This window comes from Triticum dicoccoides, chromosome 7B, assembly GCF_002162155.2.
Source record: "Triticum dicoccoides isolate Atlit2015 ecotype Zavitan chromosome 7B, WEW_v2.0, whole genome shotgun sequence".
Lineage (NCBI taxonomy): Eukaryota > Viridiplantae > Streptophyta > Magnoliopsida > Poales > Poaceae > Triticum > Triticum dicoccoides.
The window spans coordinates 474,063,116-474,075,076 of record NC_041393.1 but is presented as its reverse complement, the minus strand read 5'-3'; the positions used below and the strand labels follow the sequence as shown (position 1 = coordinate 474,075,076).

General features: G+C 47.6%; 3 protein-coding genes and 1 pseudogene across 6 annotated transcripts in view; 2 read left to right on the top strand and 2 right to left on the bottom strand.

Annotated features, from left to right (window-relative positions):
- Positions 1 to 5,282, top strand: part of LOC119338340 (protein MICRORCHIDIA 1-like) — a 19,171-nt gene extending 13,889 nt beyond the window's left edge. Inside the window, exons 18-20 of one of the 4 annotated variants that reach the window (XM_037610631.1) lie at positions 1,142 to 1,184; positions 1,263 to 1,369; positions 4,978 to 5,282. In XM_037610631.1, coding sequence (XP_037466528.1) covers positions 1,142 to 1,184; positions 1,263 to 1,367 — 148 coding nt within the window. In that variant the 3' untranslated portion in view covers positions 1,368 to 1,369; positions 4,978 to 5,282. Of the gene's footprint in view, positions 1 to 1,141; positions 1,185 to 1,262; positions 1,387 to 1,577; positions 1,899 to 4,977 lie in introns of those variants that run through there. The other 3 variants (XM_037610630.1, XM_037610633.1, XM_037610632.1) reach the window with 3 other exon arrangements.
- Positions 5,283 to 5,883: 601 nt separating this feature from the next.
- Positions 5,884 to 7,507, top strand: LOC119338388 (annotated as a pseudogene).
- Positions 7,508 to 8,168: 661 nt separating this feature from the next.
- Positions 8,169 to 10,055, bottom strand: LOC119340111. The gene has a single exon (XM_037612016.1). The coding sequence runs from the start codon at positions 10,010 to 10,012 to the stop codon at positions 8,600 to 8,602; it is 1,413 nt and encodes a 470-aa protein (XP_037467913.1). The 5' UTR covers positions 10,013 to 10,055; the 3' UTR covers positions 8,169 to 8,599.
- A 555-nt stretch (positions 10,056 to 10,610) lies between these two features.
- The window catches only part of LOC119338291 (ribosomal RNA small subunit methyltransferase-like), a 2,279-nt gene continuing 928 nt past the window's right edge, over positions 10,611 to 11,961 (bottom strand). The window contains exon 2 of the mRNA XM_037610584.1: positions 10,611 to 11,557. Within this exon, the coding sequence (XP_037466481.1) occupies positions 10,808 to 11,557 (750 nt within the window). The 3' untranslated portion in view covers positions 10,611 to 10,807. The remainder of the gene's footprint in view (positions 11,558 to 11,961) is intronic.

Genomic DNA, 11,961 nt, shown 5'->3' with positions numbered 1-11,961 from the left:
GGAGGGAGAGAGAGGGAGAGGGAGGGAGGGAGGGAGGGAGGGAGGGCTATAATCTCCTGAATAGATTTTGTAATTAAATGTGTTCAAAATTCCTGTTTTGTTGTCAACATAATGTTGTTGTTTGTTTGTTATGTCTTTTTCCTCTATTTTGCATAAATCTAATTGCACCATCAGTTCTTTAGTTTATTCAGCTGTGTGTGAGTGACTGGTCTGTGAGAGTTTTGACCCTTCTGTTTAACTTATTTCGATGCCAGCATCCATTTTTTTTTCTTTTCTAAAACTTTGGGTATCCTTTCTTCTCCGAGGTGGTTTTTCTGGCTTGGTGGAACATTTGGCTCATTAGAAATGGTAACGTTTTTAGACAAAATTTCTTAAATTGCACTGATACGGATTCGTGTATCAGTATCAGGGTGATACGGATATGTAAATACATCATTTTCAGAAGTGCCAATATTGATATGCTTGACTATTTTTTAAAATAATAATGATAAATATGTTATCAATTAAGTATCAAGCCATTTAGCATGTATTTAGTCGGTGCAGTCCATTAACTTATTCATTATTCCAACAAAAGCCAAGAACCAACAGCCAAACTGTAGCAGCAAGTTAGCAAACATAAAAAAGTTAAGTTAAGAGAAAGGGAAGAGGAAATCAGCAGCCTATCATTAGATAAAAATCTATAGGATAGTGGGGGATAGTGGGAATCAGCCGGCACTGCTAGAGCCTGAGAGGTATCAGGGACATATCGGTAATGAATCAGTATCAGATATAGATACGCTGATTGCTGAGAGTATCCTGTATGTTAGCATACATTACAAAATTAATGTTAACAATATTACATGAATTGCATGTCTAGGGAAACCACAAACTTCAACTGCAGAATATTTTATTTTGAAGCTACTAAATTGGCTGGTTGTTGCTACACTTTAGTTGTTTGCTATGTGTGAGGTAATTAGTGCTACCTCGAAATGTGGTGACATTCTTTTTAAGTGCCACGAGCCAAGCTACTATAGCCCTTAAATGATAGTTTATGCATGACACCTTGGCATGTAATTGTATCGATAGGACTTGGTGATTGTTTGTGTTGTTTGAGATCACTCTTACCATTGTTGCATACTGAACCTAGAAGTACTCCTTTCAGGCGCGAGGAGCTTAAACAACGAGATACACAATTGAAGCAGACGGTATGTCATACCATTCAAAGTAATCAGCTAATAGCTAGCGTTTTATGTTGCTATAAAATCAGAATTGTTCTTTTGTAGATTTTGGAGTTGGAGCATGAACTAGAGGAAACAAAAAGGAAATGCTCTCAGCTTTCTACTGAGCTGCAGGTGCGGAAGAGCCAGCAGCAGCTCCCGTACATGTGAAGGTTACATATTCTTCTCTGTAAGTTCTTAACAACTTGTCTATACCTTTGTTAATTTCAGAAATATAAATATAGTAAAACACCATGCAATAAATTGATCTTTGACTTTGCTCAACCTTCAATTTGCAACTTTGACCATTTTTCAGTTAGTTTTCAATGATAAATATAAGTTTTACTGCAGACTTTCTAAAGCTCGTCTATTTTGGAACAGAGTTAATACTTTAATCACCTGTCGACATCCGTCTTGGTTGAGCCTTGAGAGTCCAGTTCTGCGTTGTAGTTTCCAACCCGGCGCTTACTCCCTACATGTAGGGTTAGAATTGCTTTTATAAGTACCTGATTCTTTCTTTTTCTGCAAAACCTAAACGGACAGGAGTTATGGTAATTCATTGAGCAGAAAATAGTTATCCTGTTTGCTACAGAGTTAAGAAATTTCTAAATGAGTACACTCGAGAACATGACTTGCATACCCGTTTGATTTTATTCTATGACCCCAAAACATAGCTCAGATCTGAGTAACTCTTTTGTTGCATTCTTCTCTTTTTTTGAAATCATTTCTTTCAGTTCCAATTTGGCAAAGCTTGATCTGGTTTGTCATTACTTAGCCATCTATAAAGAGGCGCTTTGGTTTAGCCTCCAAAACGTTGTGGCTAACCATACACCAAACGAAGCATGGTTGGCAAGGCACCAATGCCAACCATGACTGATGATGAATCCAAGAATATGGTCTCCTCCATCTGCAATACAAGAACATGGACTTAAAGTAGGCCTGCTACCTTGCTCTGTTCATGTTAATCAGATTAGGAAGAAAGACATGGAATTTAAAGAATGTCGGTAGTGAAAAAAAAGGTGAGAGCAAGCTAACATTGACTAAGTGGTACTCCGTCAAATTTTTGAAAAAGGTAAAATCCATATCGTTGATGGAAGACGCGTCATTTTACCTAAGCATAACATAATGATTTATGGGCAAACAACAGGCTCACCATATGGGGTGCTAGTATAATCTTGCATGTTGGGAGTTGTTGCTTACGCTGAGTAATAAATGCATGATCTTTGGAAGTTGTTTGAATTAAAAAGAAAACATAAAAGGGTATACAAAGGAAAATGAAAGAATTATAGGCTTACCTTGTTGGGCCTAACCCCAGCTTTACCCAGCCGTGCATAGCCCATCCCCTGAACCGTTGTAGCTGCGTGGCGTTGTCTCAAGAAAAAACTACTCCTGCAGTCCTGTGATTTGTGCGCCGTGCGATGAATTCCTCCTGCGAAGCGCATCGGCACGCCCTTTCGCTCCTCAGAATATGAGCTCATATAGCAGCCTTAGTTTCATGGAGAACGCCGACGGCTTTTGGTTCGTGTCGCCGCCACCGTTCGTCCGCGCCACAGCCGGCGACCACCCCAAGCATCTCCCCGCCTCGCTCCCCGCCTCACTCCCCTGGAAGTCCTCTGATGAACCTCCAACATTCCATCGATCTCCTCCAAGGCGTCACCCCAGACCGTTCCCGAGGCGATCTCCTCTGCCATCCGTTGGCATTGTCAACGGCCTCGTACCCGTTCTCCTCCGCTGCTTCATTTTCCTTCCTGTTCGTGTGCAACTCTGGAAGAAGGACCGATGACTTGATTCTTCAAGATCTTTCGATTAAGAGTGCTTCTCATTCTCTTATCATTGATTCCCAAGGTGGCCTCCCATATTCCATGCTACTTGCAAACATATTTGAATCGGTGGGATTTAGTATTAGGGATTGAGGTGGTACTTTAATAGATTAACCAATTCACTTATATCAGCGCAATGCGTGCTAGCTCAGTTGGCTACCGACTTAGGTAGTGAATGGGAGGTCGTGAGTTCAACTCCCAACACAAGCATATTCCCAATCTACTTGCGCAAGGCGTGCTAGCTTGGCTACCGGCTTAGGTAGTGAACGGGAGGTCACGAGTTCAACTCCCGACACGAGCATATATTTTTGCCTCCTCTCCCAAACTGTAGCCAGACGGGCCACTATAGGTGGGCCGGCTTCGTCCCGAATTGAGGCCAGGGCAGTGACGGGACTGCGGATTGGGCCACAACACCAGGCTGCGGGTGACTGACTGAGGCCAGGCCGGTGACGGGACTGCGGGTTGATTTCTACAAAGGTCAGGGACTCTTTTTGTTGCAAAATGTCACTGCGGACCAAGAATTAGCAGGTATAGATTGGCTACCTGATCTGTAGAAATTTGGAACACAAATCGCTAACCAAACAACCTAACCGTACTGAAGGAACCTAGTCATGCTTATTAAACATTGGTCTATGCTCTTTGTAGTTTCTCTGAACACCGAATATGTTTGAACCTGAAATTTACAGGATGATATGTAGTTGTAGCGCCTTTGGAAAAAAAAGATTGTCTTGGTGTTGACTTGGATGTGGTGTCCACTAGTGTTATTTGCACCCTTGCCCTAACAAATAAAGAAGTTCCATACTTGCCAAAAAAATTCTGCTTAGGTTGGATCCTTGCATTTAGATTTCGGGTTGCAAATTGCTAGGTTCACTGTATTTATATTAAAAAGGTTAGTACCTTGACTTGCAATGATTTTTAGGGATGTAAGTGGACGCATCCGCGGCATCCTTGAACACCTGCATTTGTTTATTTTGCTTATTAGCCTGATTTTTGTATTAGCTTGATTTTTAAAGCAACATTGATTAGCTTATTTTGCCCAGACGGCCGCGGGTGCCACGGATGCGTCCACTTACATCCTTATTAATTTTTAACTCCGACAACTTAAGAATGTGAAGGGAATTCTAGGTCTAAGTGAATACTAACGATTATTTAGGGCACTGAATGATGAAGATTTTTGTGCTGTCAGCAGCTTAACCGAAAATCTCCATCATTGCTGATCACTCTTATGGGTCTTTGAAATGAAATCACCATCTTCTTTGGTTTGAGGGACGAAATGAGCTGGTGCAGCACTAATTGCAATATAATGTTCAATGAAGGTGGGGAGTAACTTACCAACTTATCTAGGACCAGTGCATTCCTTGAATCGAACATGCCCATGTATTTCGGTGACCAGGGGTGTGTTTGATTCATGCCCAAGCCAACCCTACCAAAATTTTGGTGAAGTTGCATTTGAAGTAGGCAAACGGCATGTGCACATTTTTGTGGGGCTATTATCAAAAAAACTGTACATGACCTAAAAAAATGGGCACAAATAAACATACCCCAAATAGTAACCCATCTTGCCTCTCTTAATTTTCCTTGGTTCAAATTCTAGTGCGAATGAACCCAGTGATTTCTTGAGGTGCTGTAAATGCAATTACTTGTCCATTGTCTTCGACAAATGACACGATAAGCATATTAAAATGCACATCGATAATATTGAGGAGCCAGAATTTCTGTGTCTAATACCTTAGTGCATCCAGATAAGCTGAACTCTTGGGCATATATTTGCCGGTAGTGCCAGACGCTGTGACCATTTTAATTGTTTCAAATGATCACATATGCTTAAGGTTTGTGACTCAAATAGTTGATTGAATTTTGTGCAAGTACAAAAGGCATTCTTGATTTATCCTTGGAATCCATAACAGTAGAATGTTTGGTCAGAGAGGCATTGGTTAAGATAAAATTGTTTTTTTTTTCAGGTTACTTCATTAAGGATGCAGAGCAGCGATCAAGGCTAATGAAGAAACCACGGTGTGAAGTGCCGACGTTGTTCATATTCATGCTAATACTAATCTGGGACCACGCTTAGGAGCATTATGAAGTAAACTAACTGTGCGTACAAACAGCATATGGTTATCAGATGTGTATATTTCACGATGTCTGGTTGCTACTGCTGTTCCGGGCACGTGATAGAAAACAATTGAATAATCAAAAACTACCAGTAGTAGTCTTGTCATGAGTAATTTCATTTGGCTATATCAACTTTTACATGTGGCTTAATGTCCGGATTGTTCCATAAGCCAACAACAGGTTAATGAAATAGCCTTGGTTGTGGATGAATTCCAGCAGTGACAAGGAGGTTAACATACATCTCAATCCACCCCAACACGTGCTGTAACACATTTCCACTCCGCAGCACGACGGCCTGGAACGGGAAGTCCAAATCGAATCTAAGGCCAATAAGCGATGTATGTTATCCCAAAGGCCATGGCAAACCCGACGGGCAGCGGCGAAATGTAGCTAAAAAGATTTCCAGCAATGACGCGGCACGCACTCCCCCACCCGCATCACGCCACCATCGTCATGCGCTGACGACAGTCGCTCGTCACGCGTCGCTCCTTTCCAGGATGCTTCCCCCTTGGACTATCCCTCCACACCAAGGAAGCTCATTTGGGAAACTACCATGGATGCACCCGGTGCACGATGCTCAACCGCGCCCGTGCCTGCGGTGCCCACCGATCAGTGTGACGGCCTGCACGAGCACGGCTACGCCTTACCCACCCACCTACGCAGAGCGGCATCACACGATACCACCGCACGCACAGGTAGTCGCCAACCATGATATATAGTACGAACCTTCCTCCCTCGAGCTCCCCCCTGCCCTCGCCTTGCTGCTCCATACCATATCACTGGCTGGCTGGCTACTCCAGTGGCCTTGTGCTAAAGCGGGAGAGTGTTCCAGTGTAGTACTGCGTGCTTGTGCTTCGAGCGACGTACTGCAGACTGTAGTACATGTCCATGGAGACCCCGTTGGCGCGAGTGACGGATGACCTGATCAAGGGGCGGGAGTTCGCGACGCAGCTGCAGGGCCTCCTCCGGGACTCCCCCAAGGCCGGCGGCCTCATCGTGGACCAGATCCTCCACGCCTTCTCTCGCGCCATCCACGCCGCCAGGGCCGCGGCCGCTGCCAGCGCCAGCGAGAGGTCCTCGGACGTGCACAGCGAGGTCACCGACGGCGCCAGCGGCGGCGGGAAGAGGAAGCCCGCCTCCGCCGCCGCCGGAGGAAACGGGAGGGCCTGCCGGAGAAGGTGAGAAGAGGCTCCAGCTCATGATTCTTATATATAAGTATGTCTCTCTCACTAATTAACTGCATATTTGCTTAGCCACGTGACGTGACTAATGGATGTTTGCAAAATTTGCTTCTCCTTTTTGGCGTTGCAGGACCCAGCAATCGTCCGTGGTCACGAAGAGCATGAAGAGCTTGGACGACGGGCAGGCATGGCGCAAGTACGGGCAGAAGGAGATACACAACTCCAAGCACTCGAGGTACGTTTCTTCCCTGCCCTCCAATGATTTTATCACTACTAATAAACTGCTAAAAAACCACCAAATGGGATGGCAATGGTGCTCCCACCTACGTGTGAACTCTGCAACAACTAACCCTGCCTACAATTAATATTAATCCCTCGACGACGTCGACGGGTCTCCGTCAACTGACAAGCGCCATGAACGAACGTGTTTCTGCCGCAGGGCCTACTTCCGGTGCACGCACAAGTACGACCAGCAGTGCGCGGCGCAGCGGCAGGTCCAGCGCTGCGACGACGACGAGGGCATGTTCAGGGTCACCTACATCGGCGTGCACACCTGCCGGGACCCCGCCGCCGCCGCCGCGGCGCCGCACGTCCTCCACCACCTGACCGGCGCCGCCCAAGGCCTGCACGCCGGCTGCCACCTCATCAGCTTCGCGCCCGGCAGCGCCGCTACCGCTACCCATGGCACCACCACCAGCACGGCGACGGGGTCCGGCCTGCAGGGCATGAAGCCTGACAGCGGCGACCAGGAGGAGGTGCTGAGCAGCCGCACCCCCGGGAGCTCAGCCCTGCACAGCACCGCCGCCTACTTGGCCCGACCAGGGAGACGTGACGTCCACCCGGCAATACGGCGGCGCCGTTAGCTTTGGAGAGTACCTTGATGACTATGCGGCCCTCGGGGACCTAGTGTCGTACGTACTCGATCATTGATCGGTCGAGCTGTGGATCGGGAGGCGCCCCAAGGATCGATCGACTCGTCGCGTGTAAATCGAAATAATGGCTGCGCAGATCTTCGATCTTCCTGAGCGGCAACCACTGCGCGTCGTAGTTTAGTTTGTACAGTTTATTTTCGTGTCATGACAATTAGAAGCTGCAAGTTGGGTATTGTCTTAGTTGAGACTATGTTTTTGTCTCTCCGAAGTGACTGAGAAGTGAACAGAAATTTTCAGTATATTTTGCACTCCACACCACGACTTTATGTTAATTTTAGCTTCATGTTTCTGAACTTCCCATCCTTAGTTTGAAGAATTATCCTCTCTTCTTTTTTCTGAAAAAACTTCTGATATACTTGTCATGCTATGGCAATAAAAAAACACATAAATAATTAATCCATGTTCGTAGACCAGCTAGCGACGATTACAAGCACTGGAGCAAGCCGAAAGCATGCCGCCGTCATCAGCCCTATCATCCCTCTCTCACCGAAGCCGGGTCAAACTTGTTGCAATAGACAGTCAAGAAGTCGTTGTGCTAAGAACCCATTAGACCAACACACCAGAGCATCAACCATTGCCGATGAAGTGAAGTATAGATCGAAATGATCCAACATGTAGACACATGAACTTAAACAAACAAAGAACGGATTCATCGAAGACAAGCACCGACCGAATCTCGCGAGATCCGCGAGAGACACACCTCCACACCCTTTTACGACCCTAGACACATTAGCGGAACGGGGCCATGCGGAGAGAACCTAATTCCATATCAAGGAGTCGCCACCGTCTCGTCTACCTGAACAAGACACAAACCCTAAACGAACTCATAAAAACAATTAAAAACGAAGAAAGATCCCTCCCGTCCGTAAGGACCGAGGTCCACCACTACTCCATGATCCTAGGGCCGCCGGAGACGAAACGGACGGGCGCCGCCCCGACCCCCGCTGTAATCCCTTACCTCGCACCATCCGTGCTTCGTCCGGGGTCGGAACTAGCTGGACATCTGCGGGCCGTGCAGATAATGTCGGTTGTCCTGCCTTCCGAGTCGGAGGAGGGGATCGCCCGCGACGTCATCCGCCGGTCGACCACGTCCAAGACAGATGCCCACCGTCCCCGCTGCAGAACTGCAAGGCATTGCGGCTCAGGCTCGAGGAGTCCGAGCGGCTAGCCAAAGAGAAGGCGGCCAACGTGGTGAGAGCTGAGCGGAGGAGCAGGCCCGCATCGCCCGGCGAACAGATACGAGCAAGAATAGCGCCACTTATTTGCAGTATACTATGCTACGGAAAGTGATACATTCAGTAAAAGTTGACATCAGGAGGAAGAAATCCTGGCACGGTAATGGCCTGCAGAAGCATACATCATCTACGACGTTTCCTTGTGGGTGAAACCGAGTGTCGAGGCTCCTCTGCGACACAAGTGCCGGAGATAACAGTGTAAGGGGGCAACCGAGATTCCCACACCAGCTCAAACTTCATCGGCAGAACAACAGAGCCCGCTATTATATCTCCAAATGTCATCCTGGGGAGCTCACCTGGCCCGGAAGAGCCCCTTCCACCGATCAGCAGCACAAATCGAAGCGGGGTAGCCGCCGCCGCCGCCGAGAACCTGGTGATATCAACGGTGCTGCCTCTGTCAAGAAGAGCCCTCGGGCGGTCACCGAAGACGGACAGGTTAGCCTCCATCACCGTTCGGTACAGCTTCAGAGCGCGGCTCCAGAACTGAACGTTCAGGTTGTTCCTCAGCACGCTCGAGTAGACGTTGAGGTGCACGAGGGACCCCTCCATCATCGTCGCTAGCTCCTTCCCTATCAGCGCCAGCCGCGGGTGGTCCGCCGGGTCGGAGCTCCCGAACGCGAGGACCTTGAAAAGGTAGCCGTATTCCTCTCGTGAGAAGCTGTTGATCCGGACGAGGTTCACGGTTCCAAACCTCGCTAGCCTCTCGAGCCGGCTTAGGATCACCACCTTGCTCCCTGCGCCGGTGACAGTTTGGAGCAGCGAGAGGAACTCGTGCCACTCCCTGTCATCGACGTCCGACCGGACCTCAACGACGATCAAAGTCCTCACAGTAGTAGCAAACCTGCGACGGTCGATCCTCTGAATCTCGCATCCGTCGACGTGGAGGATGGAAGGGAAGCGAGAGCGGATCCGGTCGTCGGAGCAGACGCTCCACACCAGCGTCTTCTTGCCCACTCTGCGACGGCCGATGATGGGCAGCACGGTCGGAGCCCCGGGTGGCGGGTGGCCGTCCTGCATCAATACGTTGATGACTCGCTGCCTCTCGACCCGGCGGCCGAACATGAAGTTGTCGATGTGAAGATAGCAGCTGTACGGGCTGCAGGGCATGCGCTCGCAGCCTGCCAGGAGCGCGACGAACTCGGCCATCTCCGCCGAGGCGGCCTCCAGAGCTCTCAGTGCGGTCTGCACCTCTTTGCTGGCAGGTGTGCTATTGAAACCTCCGAAATCCATGGAGTGTGAGGAGCCGCTCACCTCCGGTTGTGCTCCGATCTGCTCCAGGGGGCCATGGGTGTCCAGGGCGTCGTACCCCCGGTACATGGCCTCCGTGAGCGTCTCGAGCTGCAGCAGCATCCGGGAGTTGGTGATGTATCGCCCCTCGGCCTCCTCGACGACGGTGTGGACTCTGAGGAGGAGCCGGCGCAGCGCTTCCAGGTTCTCCTTCTTGCTCGGGCGTGCCTGGCCTCTGTACTTGCTGACGAGGAACGACACGAGCCGGCCGGCTAGCTCGCTTGCCACCGCGGAGACGGCAATCTCCATGGGTTTTTCTTGCTTATGGAGAAGGTGTGCGTCACAGCGAGACAAAGACGGTCATACATACGAGCATGGTTGATGTATATCCTGTGTGAGAGGCAAGACGTGGCGCGATTGCGGTTATCAACGTGGCAGAGATGCAAGACCGGGAGGTAATCCTCCATTATTGCTTCGACTTCAACGGTGTTGACCCTTGACCCCTCATCTTTTGCCCACGTGTCCTACTCCTAATAACCTTGGCACCTACTCCTAGTAAACGAGAGATTCGATAATTCAGCTTGATTCTGAATACGAAATACAGAAATACTCCGTTCCTAAATATGAGATTCGATAATTCAGCTTGATTCTGAATACGAAATACAGAAATACTCCGTTCCTAAATATTTGTCCTTATAGAGATTCCAACAAGTGACTACATACGAAGCAAAATGAGTAAATCTACACTCTAAACTATGTCAATATACATCCGTACGTAGTCATCCATTTGAAATGTCTTAAAAGACAAATATTTAGAAACGGAGGGAGTAGTAGCAACTAAACTTGCATCTGCATCGCACCCTCAACAAGGGGAATAATATCAAACCATACAAAATGCGAGCATATATGTATTGGCGACACGGTTTGAACATCTTTCCTTGGAATTATTTTCTAAAGCAGGGGCAAAATCGACGGTGTCGAAAATATTTCAGAGCACAATATCACAAAGATGACTTTTAACTTATATAGGACTTACATAACATAAACCAAAAAATAAACATGGCTTTTCAAGATCCATCTCAAGCTAGCTGACTAAGCGGGCCCTCACGAAAAATGTATACCTGCTTTGTTGAACAGAGACAGCAAGTAGAGGAAATCAACTTGGCTCAGCTTGGAAGACCTCTTCTCTGCAAAATCACCCTGCTGCAATATACCCATAATCTTTTCTCTGAAGCTAGCACGGCCATCTGCCACGTCAGCATCATCCATTTCCATGTCGTCGTCCTCTTTCTCATCACTCATCTCCATGCTCAGGTCCTCGACCATATTGGCTAGCACCGCAACATCATCAGGTGACATCTTCTCCTCGCCCATTTCAGATTCTTGGGCAAGTTGGAGAGATTGCATTGTCTTGTAATTCTTCTCTAGCAACTCAAGGACGCGCTTCTGCTTGAAAAGGGAGCCCAGAGTTTTGTTTTTCCGATTGAAACAAATCCTTACAAGTCCATCCCACTCTTTGAAGCTGACAGGAGGGAGGGGTTTCCTTGGCTCGATGCGAACAACTGAAGAATCTACCTTGGGTGGAGGCCTGAAGTTATTCCGCCCAACCTTCAGCAGATGTGACACGCGAGATAGGAGCTGCACGTTCACTGACAGACGGCAGTACAGAGTGTCTCCAGGCTGTGCTACAAGTCTCATGGCAAATTCACGTTGAAACATGATCACAGCACACCTGAAGATCGGACGGTGTGACAGAAGCTTGAATGTAAGGGGGGACGATATCTGGTATGGGATGTTTGCCACGCAGATATCGAAGTACGGAAGATCACATTTAAGAACATCTCCTTGGATAACCTGCATTATGGTTCACAAGAATATACACATTTTTATTAACAAACGTTTGGTTCAAATTATAGCTGAAGATTCATGAAAGAGAGTGGACTTGATGTAAGCTTGATTGTTTTTTCGTTTTGTCTCCCCTTCCCATAGTTATCAGCACTACCATAACGCATTCATCGCTGTTTATTATAATCAAAATTCACAGTTTATTTTTAAACTATAAATCATGCCATCGTATCAAGACAATCTTAGTTCTCCTAACACACCAATAGTACCCTATATTAGGTGACCAGTCATAGTGTATTGCGCTACAATTATTCACAATAATATATGCAACAGTGCTTAGTAACTTTGACAATCAAGAATATGGAAATTGTCAGTTGGTGGAGCAAAACTCCCTCATACATGTATTGCTATTG

What these genes read in the sequence shown, in the direction of transcription:
- LOC119340111 (XM_037612016.1), bottom strand. Translation starts at nt 10,012, where the DNA reads ATGGAGATTGCCGTCTCCGCGGTGGCAAGCGAGCTAGCCGGCCGGCTC.